Source organism: Tripterygium wilfordii, chromosome 7 (genome assembly GCF_013401445.1).
Source record: "Tripterygium wilfordii isolate XIE 37 chromosome 7, ASM1340144v1, whole genome shotgun sequence".
NCBI lineage: Eukaryota > Viridiplantae > Streptophyta > Magnoliopsida > Celastrales > Celastraceae > Tripterygium > Tripterygium wilfordii.
Window position 1 is genome coordinate 12839698 of NC_052238.1, and position 17604 is coordinate 12857301.

The 17604-nt window shown below is 37.7% G+C and overlaps 1 protein-coding gene across 23 annotated transcripts; it reads left to right on the plus strand.

The window, feature by feature from the left end:
• The first annotated feature begins 50 nt into the window (after positions 1–50).
• Positions 51–14825, plus strand: LOC120002208. 23 transcript variants are annotated; one of them, XM_038850867.1, is made up of 18 exons: positions 51–74; positions 321–1605; positions 1678–2537; positions 2637–2724; positions 3058–3196; positions 3437–3506; positions 4041–4100; positions 7101–7227; positions 7914–7967; positions 8345–10931; positions 11026–11125; positions 11201–11799; positions 12829–13312; positions 13393–13599; positions 13701–13790; positions 13888–13974; positions 14092–14421; positions 14528–14825. In XM_038850867.1, exons 10-18 carry the CDS (start codon positions 9157–9159, stop codon positions 14585–14587), a joined length of 3732 nt encoding a protein of 1243 aa, XP_038706795.1. In that variant the 5' UTR covers positions 51–74; positions 321–1605; positions 1678–2537; positions 2637–2724; positions 3058–3196; positions 3437–3506; positions 4041–4100; positions 7101–7227; positions 7914–7967; positions 8345–9156; the 3' UTR covers positions 14588–14825. The 23 variants fall into 23 exon arrangements, with proteins under 23 accessions (XP_038706795.1, XP_038706796.1, XP_038706799.1 ...); XM_038850868.1 differs by having other exon boundaries at positions 3077–3196; XM_038850871.1 differs by lacking the exon at positions 2637–2724 and having other exon boundaries at positions 1678–1840; positions 2469–2576; positions 3077–3196.
• The last annotated feature ends 2779 nt before the right edge of the window (positions 14826–17604 follow it).

Sequence of the window (17604 nt, forward strand, 5' to 3'; positions counted from 1 at the left end):
GCTAAATATTGGCAGGGTAAGAGGTTTGAAAATCATCAGAAATCTTATTGATGACGTGGTTTGATTTCATCTATGTATACTCACTAAACTTGGTTAAGCTTTCAAAAGTGTGGCATTGATGATTATTGCAACAAATGATTTTCGTCTTTTCGCAATACACAATTTCGCCCCAAACATTGTCCGAGTATAAATCCATTTTTTTTCCTTTTTAACATGATTTTATGTGAGATGTTCTGGTTTTTTTTTACCATCTGTGCATGATTTTGAGTTCTTTAATAAGATGTTTATCCGAACCCATAACCAGGTGTTTCTTTGTGTAGGCCCGGTTTTCTTTGTGTTCCTCCTTCACCTGCGAACCAAGTGGAGTGGCTTGGGTATTTTTTTTGGGTTGTCACCCTGTGATGCCAGGGGTGTGGTGGCCAGTTGTTTCATCAGTATTCTGCGGCTGGAGCAACTCTGATCTCGCATTCCGTAAGATTGATTGTTCTTTTCTCCTTCCTCCATTTCGATTGCTTAAATGTTTCTGCTTTTTCTCTTTTTATCTCTCTTTGTTCCTTTGTTTGTGTCTGGTTTAATTTCTTGTGAGTGCTTTGGAATTTTGTGGTTGTTCTCTTGTTTTGGTTTTGCCGAAGTCTGTGTGGTGTTTTTTTGTATATTTTCTGATAGTTTTTAGTAGCCAATTACGATTTCGTTTTGTTTACAGATTGGCTTCCTATGAGTTGTTGGAATGGTTTTTTTTCGATGGGTTCGTGCGATTGGGGTGTTTCTTGCGGTAGTTTGGTGTGTCTCTTTGTTCCTTTTTTATTTTGGGTAAGCAGATGATTCTGACTGCCTTTTTAGATCCGCAAATGGTTACATGAAAGTGAGTTTCTTGCTCTAATATTTGCCTGGTTGCAAGCTTCTATTAGGGAGGACATGTTTGGCATCATAATCTTTTATCCCTCTTAGTTCCTTTGTTTATATTTTGTTTAACTTCTTGTGGGTGCTCTGAATTCTATAGTTGTTCTCCTGTGCTGGTTTTGTCAAATGTCTGGGCGGTGCTTTTTCTTGGCTTTGGTGCTTATTTCTTTGTTGATTTTCTTGAATGAACCCTACAAGGGGTTGAGCAAGTACTCTGTTTGGACCATTCATAAAATTTGTTCAACAACTCCTACTATCTGAGTTTTTTCCTGATAGTTTTTAGCAGCCAGTACTCTGTCTACGTATCGGTTTATACATTTTCTTTTTCTCTTTTTTTTTTTATTTCTGGAAATGAAATTTCAGGTCTGAGATTAAGCCATTAGAGGTGTTATGAAATCAGGTATATGAAATTTTCAACTTCCTTTGCTATTTTTTCTCCTTTGGTGATATTACTTGGAGGTCTTATGGATCGGTTTCTTCTCTTGGAATACCTGGAGACTGGATTTGGATATATGTCATCTTTTTTTCGTGTGTGATCCACAGCTTCGATTGTTTAAGCCATAAATTATTCTAAAAATGCGAGGTTTTGCAATGCTTTTGAACTGCAATTGAAGCTGTTGATGATTCTTTAGTAGTGACAAGATAGGAGTGGGGTTGGGATAGAGAGGGAGAGAGGCAAAGTTGAGATTCCATTTGGGTGGTTTGGTAAGTTCCAAGTTTTGTGATTTTACCCAAGTATTTCTGTAATGTATTCTGATGATTTCGTACACTTGCCAGCTTAAGATGTCAGCATGAACCATGAAGCCTCCAAGCAGTGAAATTCGTCCGAAGATCATACGACAATGGTGTTGGTGCAGGAGGATGGGAATCGTTACAAGAATTGTCCATTCGGACTCTGCATGTGCATGGTTTTCACGGTGTATTCTTAAAAGGAATCTAGGTCAAAACTTCTATAAATGCTCTGTCAGACAGGTAAATTGATTTCTATTCATTTCTATTTTTGCTACTGTGAGTTTTTGGAAATAGGCAAGTTGAGTTATGCCGACATTTCATCTTTTACGGTGAGTATGAGCTTGGTATATATCAAATGCCTCAAGCAGTAGTGGGATTATATTGAATATGGAGAATGTTTAACTTGTGAATGGAGTTTAATTAGGAAGATTATTTATTTTTGCATTAACAAGAAAAACAGTAAAAGCTAGTGAATTTTTGGAGAAACTGATAAAAGTAGCCGTTTTAGAGCTGTAACTAGCAATCCTAAGGGTAATTATGTCAAAACTTCACATTTTCCAATAAAACACTGTATTGCCCTCTCCCTCTCTGACACATTTTTTGCATCATTCTTCTCTCTTCCATCCCTTGAATAATAAAAGCAATTGTCAAATCAATAAATATTTGTTTACATTTAACAAAAAATTTATGTGTGTTTAGCCATTCCCTTTTGGGAACATGAAAAGCCAGAGTTTATGTTCATGTATTTCGTACTCTTTTCCGTAGATACATTTATTTTCAAAAGGCGCACATATTGGCTATCATTCTCTAATGACTACATATTATGGTGAAATCAGCTTTCTCAATGGTGATGCCCGCTTGTTTTCTATAGTCTCTCAAATGGTTTGAGCGGCGCCAAATTCTAGGTTCATCTACTCTCGCGGCTATTCCATCGTCATCAACTGGTATGGCTTTCGCAGTCCTTATTTTACCTATTTTCCTGAACTTGGGTTTCTATCTACTAGGCAACCTGATTCAGCGCCTTCAAAACTCTCTCGATAATCACTTCTCCAGCAGAATCATCCGCAATTCGTGTGGTTTACTCTGCCTCTGGTATCATTTTTTGAATATTTATGAGCTTTTTTCGTTTATTTTTTTCCCTGGGTTGTGATACCAAGTTTTGAGGGTGACAAAGAGACCAGGCGAGTGCTGGAACTTTCGCCTCTGTTGGGATTAATACAGTTATATGCTTCCATGCGGGTTATTGGGGTTCAAGCGGTTTGAGTCCTAAATCTTCATATCTAGGTCTTTTGCTTGGCAGTTACATATTATGTCGTTTGATACTTCTTTGATATGGCTAAATTAATAGATACTTACAGTGTTAATTTCAGCCCTTATTTTTCAAATTTACTGGGTTCCCTACTGATAAGATGTTCTTTAACTCAGGTCCCTATTTGTTCTTAAGGTTTTCAGCTGGAGATTTGGTATTTCGACATTCTCGCTTATACTATGTGGCTGTCTCTCTCTCTTGCTTCGGTGTGATTTGATGTTAGGGAAGAATTTTCGTTTACCTTGATGTGCTCATGTAAGTGTCGGACCTTTATGTGTACAGAAAATTCAGTAACATGCTTACTAGAATTATCTATTTTGTGCTATTCTTTCCTTTCGTTGGGGTGTGAAAAAGGAAAATTGAGAAGGGTAGAGGGATGTTCCTTTTTTTTACGAGAGCGGCAATGGTCTTATTGCTTATTGACACTTAAAGCTTCTATGGTTAGATCTAAAGTTTCTATTTTTTGTTTTTTTGTTTTTTTTATTTTTTTTGCAGCCTGTATGACAATATGTGGGATGATGGGATTTCTTTGGGGCCAAAAGAGGTGCACAACTACTTGACTCGGGTGATGTATAACAGGAGATCCTAATTGTTTTTCCCAACAGTTTTATCATTTCTTTCAAGCAATATAGTTTATACTTTATCAACTAAACAATTTTAATTTTTAGAAATAAGTTCATCAGTAACAATTCGTTACTGATATTATGTCTTGAAAAATCTTTGGTTCCCCTTTCTCTTTTTCGAACAGGAGCACCTAATTGTTCTTCGGTATTTCGGTGAGAAAGCTGTTATTTCCATAATATCTTTGCTACCTACAAATTACTCTTCAATAAAAATAACTTTTCAGTTAAAATTGCATGTTACTTTGGTCTTTAATTTCCAATGTCTATCTCTTATCTCTTTTAATACAATGTGCTTCATCTTTTGGACTCTGCATTGTGTGCAAGTTGTGTCGTGCTATTAATTTGTGAGTTTAAGTGGTTGAATTTGTTATTGGTTTAAATTTTGCTTCATGGATCCTGATTTGGCTTATCTTAGGCTTGAGAAAGCTAAATATATTCTGTAACACATCTCAACTTATAACAACGGTATCTGGCAGGTATGAATGCATGCCTTCAGAAATTGTTGTGGTGGTTTCAATTCAATCCCAGGGGATAAGGTTTGTGACTACCATTTGAATTCTTTTATTTTCCTAGATTCCTTTGTGAGCTCTTTGTCGTGTTTTTATAGTCATTGGTTTATATACCTTTTGTCATTAAACAATTGTGCTTTTACATTTAGTAATTTCTTTTCGGGACTGGATTAATTTGTATTGCTAATCATTTTTGGTGTTGATTAGTGATGGTACGTACAATCACAGAGATTGTTAAAATCTAGTATAGAATTCATACCTAATTATTTGTTAATCTAAAGCTACATTAGTCTACTAGACTATGAATTTGGATTTTGGCTACATTTTCATCCATGTTGATGTGGAACTCCAAGAATAGACCTTGAACTTTTATTTGATTGGCCAGTATGGATGGTAGTAAGAGATGGGATTCCAATGGGAATTTAAAACTTGATAGAAAAAAAAATTGGCTTGATTGATTCAATTCGTTGTGCGGGAATCATGTCATGACTTTTCCTTCCAGTGATTGTTGTTGGGATGTACTTCAAGCTCTCGTAATTTTGAATCTTGATTAAACCTTGATACGTTAGTTTTGATTTTTGAATTCCACTGTCCATGACTCCATGTAGTAAAAAGGCCTCATCTGTTTAGGACGTTTTTGTCATCTCCTATGTTGTGGGAAGAGTACTGCAGGGTTATTTACGATAATATTCTGCATAATTGAGATGGATGAATCTGGAAAACCACACAACTTTCATTTGAACGCCATCTCAGTATGGGAGTGGGAGTTCAATGAGAAGTATGGAGACTTATGGGATATTACACTAAGGACGGATGACAAAATGAAAATATAATTTCTCCCATCTAAATAGAACTGTTATTGTAATTCTATAGAAAACATGGATATGAACGGTATAGTGTTTCCTTTACTTAATTTTATTCAGATTCTTTTTTTTTAAAGAGAAAATATTATTAAACATGGCATAATCTGGGGGCGGGGAACCCCTACAAAATCCTCCCAAAGGAAAGGAATAGTAATAACAGGAGGATTAGAGAAAAAATACACTCCCTGAGGCATGTCAAAACCAAGATTGGCTAAGCTATCCGCGCAAAAGTTCGCCTCGCGATACACATAACTAATGTGGACTTCCCAATTTTGACAAAGAGACGTTTTATGCGTTGAACTAAATGAGTGTGAGCATTAGTGAACTCAACTTCCTTGTTCAACATATTCACCACCACTTGAGAGTCCACCTCCAACACTATCTTACGCAATCCTAAATCCCAAGCTTTTTGAATACCAACAAAAGCGCCCCAAAACACCTCATTAGGCATCGAACAACTCCCAATATTAACTTAATTTAGATTCTTTCAATGACCAACTTTTATATGTTTCCTTTACTTAATTTAGAAATTTAGTTTTTTTCATGAGAATTATCCAAATATTATTATCAACTTATTCGTATACGACGTGCCTAGTGCGGATATCCACCTAGTTTAAAATACTCTTGAGCAGTTCTAGGTACACGTCCATGCCCCATTCTTTCAAATGATGTTGAAGACCTCTAAAAAGGGCTCAAAAAAAGTATTCATAATTGGTGTATCCAACATCAACAAATAATAAATAAAAAAAAATAATATTTGTCACTGTCACGCCCCTCTCTCCTAAGATACACCGAGGTGTACCTATACCACAGGGACGTGACCGGCAGGGGACACCCCATCCCCCGAACCAGATCCTCAATCTACAACTAACCCAACAGACATAATAATAATAATAATAATAACTACCATAATACCCACAAAACATCCACCTGTATACATATACAACAGCGGAATAATAAAATATATCTACCCGATACCAAACCGTATAGAATATACAAATATGATACAAAAGGTTCCCACGCCCACCAAAGAGTCAGCCCAAGGCTACACACCAGCTCACGCATCCCGCTGCTGACCTCCATCACCTACATCCAACTCACCTGAAAGGGGATAAAGAAGAGGGGTGAGCCACAAAGCTCAGTAGGGCGTAGAGAGGAAACGTCAATATCCATAAATAATAATAATAATAAATCCAGAAATGCAATGCATACTATGCAATACAGTAAATATACATCCATCTGTAAGCCAACCAAATAGCACAATAGCCGATAAGGCTAAACAACACTGGAACCACCACCCTGGTCTCCAGAAATCCATACACCAATCCAATCAAGTGAAATGGTAGCCGATAAGGCTATCCAACATTGTAACCACCACACCAATCTCCAGTAATCCATCACACCCCTGGACCCACCCTAATCCCCGTAGGGTGTCTCCCAGTCCAGGTCTTCACCAAAACTGGATGAGGATCGGGTATCCCGATAGCATAGCCTACACTAGAGGGCATTCCCTGTGATGCACCCCATCTCAGACGGTCCACCGGTATATATCCGGTCTGTACACTACAAGAATAATGATCAGTTGCTTCATCATCTTTGCCACTGGTTCAGATTCCGAAGCAAATAATCAATCATTTGCTTCAGTAATTGATCCCGTGGTAATAGTTATTATATGCTTCACTATATTTGCCACGGCACGAAAAGATGAAGCTAATACGTCTATTTTTGCCACGGCAAATAACTCCCATGTGGCAAAAAAAAAAAAAAAAATTTGTGCGGCAAAAATATCCCGCGAAAGAAATTTTGCTCCCTATTCACCCTAATCGCCCCTCTCTTTCTCCCTAAGCGCGCACACAGTCATGGGAGAAATATGTTAGTCAATCCGGTGAGTCACTTTCAGTCTCTCTTCCGCTATAGTAGTTGATCTGGAGTGAGTGAAAGAAAAGCCCTGTTTGGCAAGTTCAATCTACTCGCGATTTCGACAGGTATAATATACTCGTGATTTCGACAAGTTCAATCTACTCACAAACGCCTAATTTCTTCTTTGTATATCGATTTCATTTTAAAGGTGAGTTTTATCTGCCAAAGAGACTGTTGTGAGGGGAAGAATTGTGTTTGAGTTTTCAAAATAAAAGTGTGTTGAATTTTCTAATTTTTCTTGTAGAAATTGCGACGGGCGGCTGGGATTTTTGCTGGATCCAGATGTGGCCTACTTCTTTTGTTCTGTTGGTGGCCACGGTTGCCTCGGCCTAAAGACATAGCAAGGATACTAGTGTGGATTCAATAGCATTGTCAGTTAGAGCCAGCTCTTTCCTCCCTAGGACAGCTAACTTTGTGCTTGCTGGTGCCCTAATGCTGCAAATATGTTAATTGTTAGTGAGTGATGACTTAAGTTAATTTTCGCATTTGCTTATTTTCTTGTGCATATTTTTTGTTTGATGGTAAGGGCTCTGAAGTAGCAAAATGCACGATATTCATCATGGTTGCATCTGTTATAGAAACTCTGAATCGACCATCTAACCCTTCAAACTACTTGTCCATTTCACCAGTAAAACAACCATTCTCTCTATTTTTTCACATATAGAACATCATAAGTTACACAGAAACCTGAATATGCACGAAATAGTTGTGTGTAAACATATGATTGGGTCTTTAAAATTAATGAAACTGAGAAGATCACAGAAAGTTTCCCTGAAAAGTGGATGATCTATAATTCTATATGACTTATTCTAGGATGTCAAAAAGAGTCCACATTTCTCTTTGGCTCACTCCACTGTCCCCGAGAGCAGCTTTGGCTTGAAATTTCTTTTAATGTTCACTTGAATTGCAGTTATATAATATGCCCATTCTCTCCAACAACAAATGGTCTTCAAATACTCTGAAAACTTGGCATAAAATGCTCTATTCACAATGAATGTGATTAGCGTAATACTTTTTTGGTTGAAATTGTGTATTACCATTTTGCTCTAACTTGTAGGATTCTTTGCAAAGAAGGTTGCCGCTAGTCTTACGAACGTTGCTTGTGCTGTCGGTATGTCCCTATAAACATTATCTTTTTATTTCAAATATTCCTATAATTGTGGGCTTGTGTAAATTATCATTTACTGTGTCGGGAGGAGAGGATGAGTTTCCTCATTATTAATTCCCCGGTTGGATATAGAAGTGTTTGTTGTGATTTGTGTTTATCCCAGGCATGTGGGTGACATGTCATCTATATATGTTGTGGTTTGTGTTTGTCCCATGTATGTGCAGATAAAGTTTAAATGCTTAATTTGTCTATGATAATATGGGTTATAGTTTTCTTTCTCTGTTTTTTTGAATAGTGATATAGTTAGTATATATTTAATTTTTTGTTGAGGTTAAGATACCAATATTTTTACTTTTTCTTATTTTTAATGTGTAAAACAGTTGAAGAACTTAGCCCGATGGACAAAACATGGATTGATTTGCCAAATAGGATGTGTGCGGAATATGTTAATGGGATTGATCAATTCCTTACATATGCATACACCAATTTGGCAGAAGAAGTTAGCATCAATTGTCCATGTAGGAGATGCGAGAATCGCTTTTATTTGTCCAAACTAGTTGTGTGTGATCATCTTATTTCATTCGGTTTCTTGAAAAAGTACAAGAACTGGGTCAACCATGGAGAATCTTATGTCTCATTTCATGGTAACCAAGAAAATGAAAATTTTCTTGACATGGACAATGGGGACGATATGATTGGAATGATTCATGAGGCAATGGGAATTCCAGTTGTCGGTGATGACGATGTCAATGATGCACTACCTGCCAACGAACCCCAAGCAGGGCCAAATGATAAAACTGCAGAATACTTTAGGCTTCTAGAAAATGCGCAAACTGAATTGTATCCGGGTTGTAATAGCTTTACAGTATTGTCATTCATTGTCCGGCTAATGCATACGAAGGTTCTAAGTGGGTGGACAGACAAGTCTTTTACCATTTTGCTTGAGTTATTAAATGAGGCTTTCCCTGAGGGTGTTAAACTTGCAAAGTCATACTATGAAGCGCGGAAGCTAACTGAAGATTTAGGCTTCACGTATGAGACATGGGATGCATGCCCTAATAGTTGTATGTTGTTTAGAGGTGAAGATGCCAAGATTGACAAATGTGTAATATGTAATAGTTCAAGATGGAAACAGAATGCTTGTACTTCAAATGAGGTTGATGGAGATGGGAAGCGAATAGCGATGAAATAGATGAGGTATTTTCCTCTAAGGCCGAGATTACAGAGGCTATTTATGTCTTCTAAAACTGCTAAGTTTATGAGATGGCATGCTGAAGAAAGATTGAATGATGGCATTTTAAGGCATCCAACTGACTCACTTGCATGGAAAGATTTCGATCAGCGCAACATAACTTTTGCTGATGAGGTACGTAATGTTCGGCTTGGATTGGCATCTGATGGGTTCAATCCATTCAGGACGATGAACATAGTTCACAGCACATGGCCCGTAGTATTAATCCCGTACAACTTTCCACCATGGATATGCATGAAGCAGCCTTATTTGATTTTGTCTGTGCTTATAGACAGTCCAAAGGGACCCGGTGACAAAATTGATGTCTATATGCAGCCATTAGTTGACGAGTTGAAGATGTTATGGGATGAAGGCATACAAACATTTGATGCATCATGTAATCAAATGTTTCAAATGCGAGCAACATTGCTATGGACAATAAATGATTTTCCTGCATATGCAAATTTGTCAGGATGGAGTACGAAAGGAGAATATGCTTGTCCTTGTTGCAATAGTAACACTCAAAGGTGTTGGTTGAAGCATGGGAAAAAGTTTTCCTATATGGGTCATCGTCGTTTCCTTCCTAATAGTCATAAATTCCGAAAGGATAAATTATCATTTGATGGTAAACGTGAATGGGGATGTAAGCCTGAAAGGTTGTCGGGAGATCAACTATTGCAACAATTAGAGAAAGAAGGCATACTTACAGAATACAAGAGGGCTGACCTTGAGGAAAGAAATAGAAGACAAGCTCATAAAGAAAGAGGTGTGACCCGACAGCATAACTGGAAGAAGAAGAGCATATTGTTTGAATTGCCTTATTGGAAGCATAATCTTATAAGGCATAATCTCGATGTGATGCACATAGAGAAGAATGTATGTGACAATGTATTGTGGACACTATTGGGAACTGCAGGTAAATCAAAAGATAATTTGAATGCCAGGCGTGACCTACAAGAGATGAATATTAGGAAACCCCTACACCCTTTGCCGTCAAGCTCTAATAAATTGTATTTGCCTCCGACACAATTTGCACTGACAAAAGATGACAAAGACGTGCTCCTTAAAGTGCTAAAAGAAGTGAGAGTCCCAGATGGTTATGCTTCTAATATATCACGCCGCGTGCGTTTGCAGGATAAAAGCATTTGGGGTCTCAAAAGTCATGATAGTCATATCCTAATGCAACAACTCATTCCTCTGGCTATACGAAAAACCTTGCCCAAGAATGTAGTTGAACCCTTAATTGAATTGAGCAACTTTTTTAGGCAATTGTGCTCCAAGATGAATTCTACAGTGGACTTGGAATATCTCAAGGAGCGGATCACTCTTACACTTTGTCACTTGGAAAAAATATTTCCACCAGCCTTTTTTGATATAATGGTCCATTTGCCTATACATTTAGCAGAAGAAGCTTTGATTGCTGGGGCTGTACAATTTCGGTGGATGTATCCGATAGAGAGGTATCTTCTTACTTTGAAGCAATATGTGCGCAATCGTGCTCGACCCGAGGCTTCAATGGCTAAGGGTTACTTGATGGAAGAGTGCATGAATTTTTGTGCACAATACCTTCAAGACGTTGAAACCAAGTCCAACCGTCCAGCAAGGAATTATGAAGGCAGTGAGAACATAGGCCACGCAGTTGGGGGGGAAAATACTTTTATACTTGATGATAACACATTGGTGCAAGCTCATCGGTATATTTTGTTCAACACTGAATCAATAGAAGATTTCAAAGAGTAAGCTTACTTAATAAGATTAATGATTAAATTCATGTTTCTTTTTCTGTTTTAAGTTAATAGGAAACTAACATAAGCTTTTCACCCTATGCAGCCAGCACATTGAGGTTGTTAAGAATAGAATGCCTGGTGCAGATGCCCACCAGATCCAGCGTGTTCACTTTGAAACATTCCATACATGGTTTATGGAACATGTATGTATCTAATCTTGAACTCTGAGGTAGATTAAGTGATTTATGTTCTGATACGGTACTTGTTTTTGGAAATAGGTTCAAAATTTACGAATGACAAGTGATGTCACATTTTCAGAAGAAATTAATAGATTGGCAGATGGTCCACAAAATTTGGCAAGGAGGTTTAAGGCCTATGTTATAAATGGGTGTCGTTTTCGTGTAAACGACGTAGACAAACGTCGAGCAACTCAAAACAGTGGTGTAGCGTTAAAGGCTGCAACCATGAGTTACGCTAGTCGAAAAGACAAGAATCCCCGTTTGGGTGCTGTTTATTACTATGGGCAATTGACCGACATTATTGAAATCCGATACACAAATGATATGAAATACATTTTATTCAAGTGTGATTGGGTTGATAACAATGTGGGAAAGATGGAAGATCCTTTCAAGTTTACATTGGTAAACTTCAATCACTTGTTGTATCGGGAGGATCGAGTCACCAATGAACCATTCATATTAGCATGTCAAGCCGTGCAAGTTTGGTACGTTCCAGATCCTTTAGATCCAGCATGGCAAGTAGTTGTCAAAATGACTCCAAGAGATCTTTTTGATATGTCTTCTAATGAAGCAATATGTGATCCATATGTGAGCCAACAATTGGATACGAATGACACACCTCGTCAAGCAGAAGCTGGGTGGGTAAGAGAAGGAACAGAAGGAGCATTAGTTGATTCATTTATTCATGTAGTTGATACTGAAATGAATGAGAACAATTATTAGTGATATACATGGCTCCTACATCCCATGGTTACTTTTAAAGTTGTATAAGAATATCCAAAAGCATTTGATTGCCCTGTTTTTGACCTTTTAATCGACCAGAATATTACTTTTTCATGTTTGTTACATAATAATCCATATGAGGTCTGGGAGAGAAACTAAAGTGAAGTGAGAAGTTGAGTATGGGTACGTAGTGGTAGAATGCATAGCTTAGTTTTAGTTTTCTTGATACTTTCAGTTAACATATTCATTTACCACTGACATACCAGAAAACAACATGCTTTTACATATGTGAATTGGAGACAGAAAAAAATCAGACTGTTTGAACATATTAGGTTAAATCTGTGCCGAAAAACCGCATATCAGATTACTTTTTATTGCCAGTCTAATACCATCTTCAAGTTTCTAAATTGAGGGTGCATAACTAACAAACTGATCATTTACACACATAATAGATTGATATCATTCTCATTTATTAAATGATTAATTACACTTGGAAGCCATATGAGGCAAAAAAAATTTACATTCTTCAGTCAAAATATTAATAACTGTATCAAGGACTATTTATCAGTCAAATTTCAAGAGATAATTACAATGAATTTAATGCTCATCTTTGCAATAGTTAGCCAAGAATATATGTACCAGGAACAGAGAAGTGACATTGATATGTGCATCATACTTGTAAAATACTTGTATTTTTGGAGCCATACATTGGATTTATATTTCAGTGTGTCTTATGCATTTATATCATTCCATGTTGTCTTTATTAGTCTTGATGTGGATATTTTGGCTGTCTATACTTCATTTGTCAAGTTATGATCTGGAACATGTCTAATATTCAATTTTTTGTTGGTACTGATTCTTTTAATGATTCATAACCTGTGGTTCTTTCCATGTTTCATTATTTTTACCTTATTACTAAAGCACTCTATACGCATTGTTATTAGATTATCAAAGACCACGATGCCGAAGAGAAGGGCTGTCCGTCCAAAGACTATGTTTGAGTTACTTCGTGTACGTACATCTCAATCGAACAATACAAACACCTCCTCACCAACAACCTTGCCACAATCACAGCAGCCACCGTCACTAACACCACCAACCCTGCCACAACCACAGCAGTCATCGTCTTCTTCAGGGTTCACATCTCAATCGGTAAATGAATCACAGTCGACTAATGAGTTTGGTCCAACATTGTCTAACTCGACTCATACACGAGGTACTGCAAAGGGCATAAAGGAGTGGGGTACTGGAGTACAAATTAAGGTTGACTTTGATGACAAATTCCAACCAGTGGGCAAGAACGCTGCAGCATTAAACGGGCAGCTAGGACAAATAGTAGGAAATGGGCGTAAAGTTTCCCTTACGTATGCTGATTGGCCTGCCGTACCGGATAATAATGTCAACAAAGATATTTGGGATGAGGTTAAGGTATTACAAATAAATTGACCCAAATTATTTTCAAATTTATTTAGTGGCATATAAGCTAATATGATTCATGATTTTTTCAGGATAACTTGGTCGATGTTCCGGATGGTTATAAGGAAGTATGCTTACGGTCATGTAATATGCTGTGGAAGGATCGAAAGTCTAAGTTAAAGAGAAAATGGTTTACACCTCATATGGATGACCCAGACCTTAGTTCTAAAGTTCCAAAGAACATTGTGCCTGATCAATGGAGAGAGTTAGTGGAGTACTTTAGAAGTGATTATGCAAAGGTATATATGTACCAATTTAATAATCATCTACATTGTTAATATTTATTTTTTACTACATTATATATATTAAGGTTGAATTTATTGTGAATTAATTGATGTAGGATGTAGCTGCTCGAAACGCATCCAATAGGGAAATGAGAGGCCCAACCCATACAACTGGAAGAACACACTTTGCCCAAATACGAGATAGGGTAATGACTTTAATATAGATTGCATAAAAGTTAAGTTTACATTTGATATATATATGGCAAGATTATTATGTTTTTCTATGAAATATATGTGTTTCAGATGGCAAAAGAAGGAAAGTCCACTGACAAGTTTAGTGTATTCATAGAGACACGTGACAAGACTGATTCAGATGTGAAAGAGCTAATTGTATGTTTATATTATCGTGTTTAATTAGTACATTTTATCTTATTGGTCGTAGAAGCTAATTAATTTCCATGAATTGTTTGTTCTTCAAAAATTTTAATTTATTTTTTTAAAATGTAGAAGGAATACGAACAACGGCTGTCTGATTATGCTGAATCTGAACGAATTGTAGCTATTCGAGATAAAATCTTCCACGAACTAATGGGAGAGGATGGGCACGAATATTGTCGGACATATGGTTCTGGAATTCATCGCAGTGCGGTATATGAAAGGGATAAGCAGTCATCATCCATTTCAACTAATGATATGATATCTACCGAGATTGCTAGACAAGTCAACGAGGCATTAGCGAAGGTGAAAGAGGAGTTCAACAAAGAGGTGGAGGCGATGCGTGCTAGGATTATATATTTGGAATCTGAGAGGGGACATCATGTAGATGCATCTGGACAGGTAAAATTAACACATAGAGTTGAACTTATACTTTATATTTGTCGATTCTTTAATCATTTTGATCCATTAATAGTTGATTTATATATATATATGTCATATATTGCAGGCTCAAGATGCGACTAGTGTAAGGGAGTCAGTAGGAGATGGTAGTACTCCAAGATCATGAGAGTAAAGTTGCAACATTAGTCATATCTTGAATGAGGATTATATATATCTGTTATGTTGTTTAAACAATTTCTGGATATATAGAGATGCTAGCTAGCTAGTTGATGAGGATTTAATTAGTATGACTTTTTTTGATATGAACATAATGATTTCATGTTGTTTTGCGTTTGTGTTTGTATGACTTAATGGATATTGTTAGTTTCATGAATTTTGAGTGTAGATGGGTATTTGTGATTGAGAATTTTGTTGAAAAATACTTACAGGTGATATAGATTGATTATATATATATATATATATATATATATATATGACATTTTTTAAAACCTTTTGCTTCGGCAGAATAGTTGCAACAAATATAAGAATAAAAAAATGTGAACATTATTTGCCACGGCAATATAGGTGACGCAAACGCAGTTATTCACTTTTTTGAATTCTATTTGCTTCGGGCACATTAGTGAAGCAAAATGTGCAAACTTTGGCCACGATATTATTTGCTTCACCTCTTTCCGTCGCAAAAGTCCATGCCACGGCGTATTTGCCGTGGCGAAAACTCTTTGCCACATAGTCAAACGCCACTCCTTCGTTGCCGTGGCAGTGCCGAAGCAAAATATTGTTAGCCACGGCAAATTCATATTTTGCCTCGGTAACCTATGGAGGCAAAAACTATGTATTCTAGTAGTGGTATATGTACATATATCATCCATCAGAAATCCATATCTGATCATTTGGGCTCCTATATGGGCCCACAATCCACATCCACATCCACATCCAACACCTCCAATCACCACACTCACAGAAACATACCAACAGTGATATATAACAAGGAATATAAATCAATATGTAAACAGGTCGTATTTCCACCCCCGGAAACCGACAAAACCATAACATCATCAGAGTCCGTATAATCGGAACTCTAAAGTCACATGCAAGAGTAAGGAAACCCTTACCTGAAAATCAGAGTGCTAAAACCAAGCACGCGTCGCTGATAAACCCCTAACTCCAAAAGTCAACCCGCTCCGAATCTCGACCGTGACCACCGTCTACACCGAAAAACATGATATATGAAAATACTATAAAAATACGGTCGGTCAACTAGGGTCAACGGTCAAAGTCAATAATCAAACAGTACCAAACCGGGTCAAATAGTGACCAACCGGGTCAAATAGTACCCAATCGAGTCAACTTGCCGGTCAACCGAGTCAACTCGCCGGTCAACTCGCCGGTCAACTTGCCGGTCAACCGAGTCAACTAGCCGGAAACCCATTTAACTCCATCGTCGGCGATCCGACCACCCAAACCTGCCAAATCTTATATCAAATTGAAGAACTCGATGAGATGAACTCATAGGTACCTGAAACAAGCCAAACCGTCGCCGGAATCGGCCGGATCGACCAAAAGAAATCCGAGGAAATCGGAACTTCAAACTCCGATATCTCCCTAATCACAACTCCGATCAACGTGATTCAAGTTGGGTTAGACTCGTCTCGTCAATACGCTTCTTTTGATACCGGTGGTGTCGCTCACCGTCGCCGGAATCGGAAAATCGCCGGTAACAGTGAAGGAGAGAAAAAATGTGGGAGAGAGAGAAAAAGAAGGAAAAAAATCGCGTGAGATGTTGCTTTTTTTTTTAAAATATTTTTCACTTACAAAAACTCCCACCTATCCAAAAACATCCCTAACTAAATTGTTACAATTAACTTCAAAAATTCATAATAAACTCAATTTAAATCCGATTTAAGTAATTCTTATTCCAAAAAATTTCTTTTAAAATTCCCCACTTATTAAAAATATTTTTATAGTTTTATCACAATTTAATTTTTATTCTCTTCAAATACTGGTTCACCAACACAGAGGTTCCCTCCACCTCAACCACCACGATAAGGTACTATGAATAGTGTAAAATTAGATCAGGATATTACATCCTTCCCCCCTTAAGAAAATTTCGTCCCCGAAATTAAATCGTACGTAGATAGTAAATAAATCCGGAAATCTAGTCTGCATATCCGACTCCAACTCCCAAGTCGTCTCCTCCACTCCATAATGTTGCCATATCACCTTAACCAAGGGTATGGTCTTCGACCGTAGTCGCCTCTCCTGTCTATCCGCAATCCTAATAGGACGTGTCTCAAAAGTAGCGTCCTCCCCAATCTCCAAGGTAGACCAATCTAATATATGAGAAGGGTCCCAATGGTACCTCCGTAACATAGACACATGAAATACCCTATGTACTCCTGACAACTATGGGGGTAATGCTAATCGATAAGCTACCGTCCCCACCCTCTCCAAAATCTCAAATGGCCCTATAAATCTAGGGGCTAGCTTCCCCGCTCTCCCAAACCTCTGTACTCCTCTACGAGGATTAACCCTCAGGAACACATGATCCCCCACTTGAAACTCTAGAGGTCTACGACTCCTATCCGCGTAACTCTTTTGAAGTGACTAAGCTGTCAAAAGCCGCTGTCGAATCACTGTCACCACCTCAGTAGTCTGCTGCACCATCTCTGGACCCAATAATGGTCTATCTCCAACCTTTGACCAACACAACAGTGATCTAGAAGGTCCCCCATATAATGCCTCAAACGGTGCCATCTGAATACTACTCTGATAGCTATTGTTGTACACAAACTCCACTAAAGGAATATGAGTCTCCCAATCTCCTCGAAAGTCTATCGCACAAGCCCGAAGCATATCCTCTAGAATCTGAATAGTCCGCTCACTCTGTCCATCAGTCTGAGGATGAAAAGTTGTACCGAAGTTCAGTTTCGTCCCCAGAGTTTCCTGAAAACTGCCCCAAAACCGTGAAGTAAATCTGGGATCCCGATCAGATACAATACTCAACGGTACCCCATGCAATCAGACTATCTCTCGTACATATAATCTCGTCAACGACTCAATCGAATCTGTCTGACAAATAGGCATAAAATGAGCTGTCTTTGTCAACCGATCCACAACAACCCAAACCGCATCATGTCTCCGCGAAGTCATAGGTAAACCCATCACAAAATCCATAGTGATATG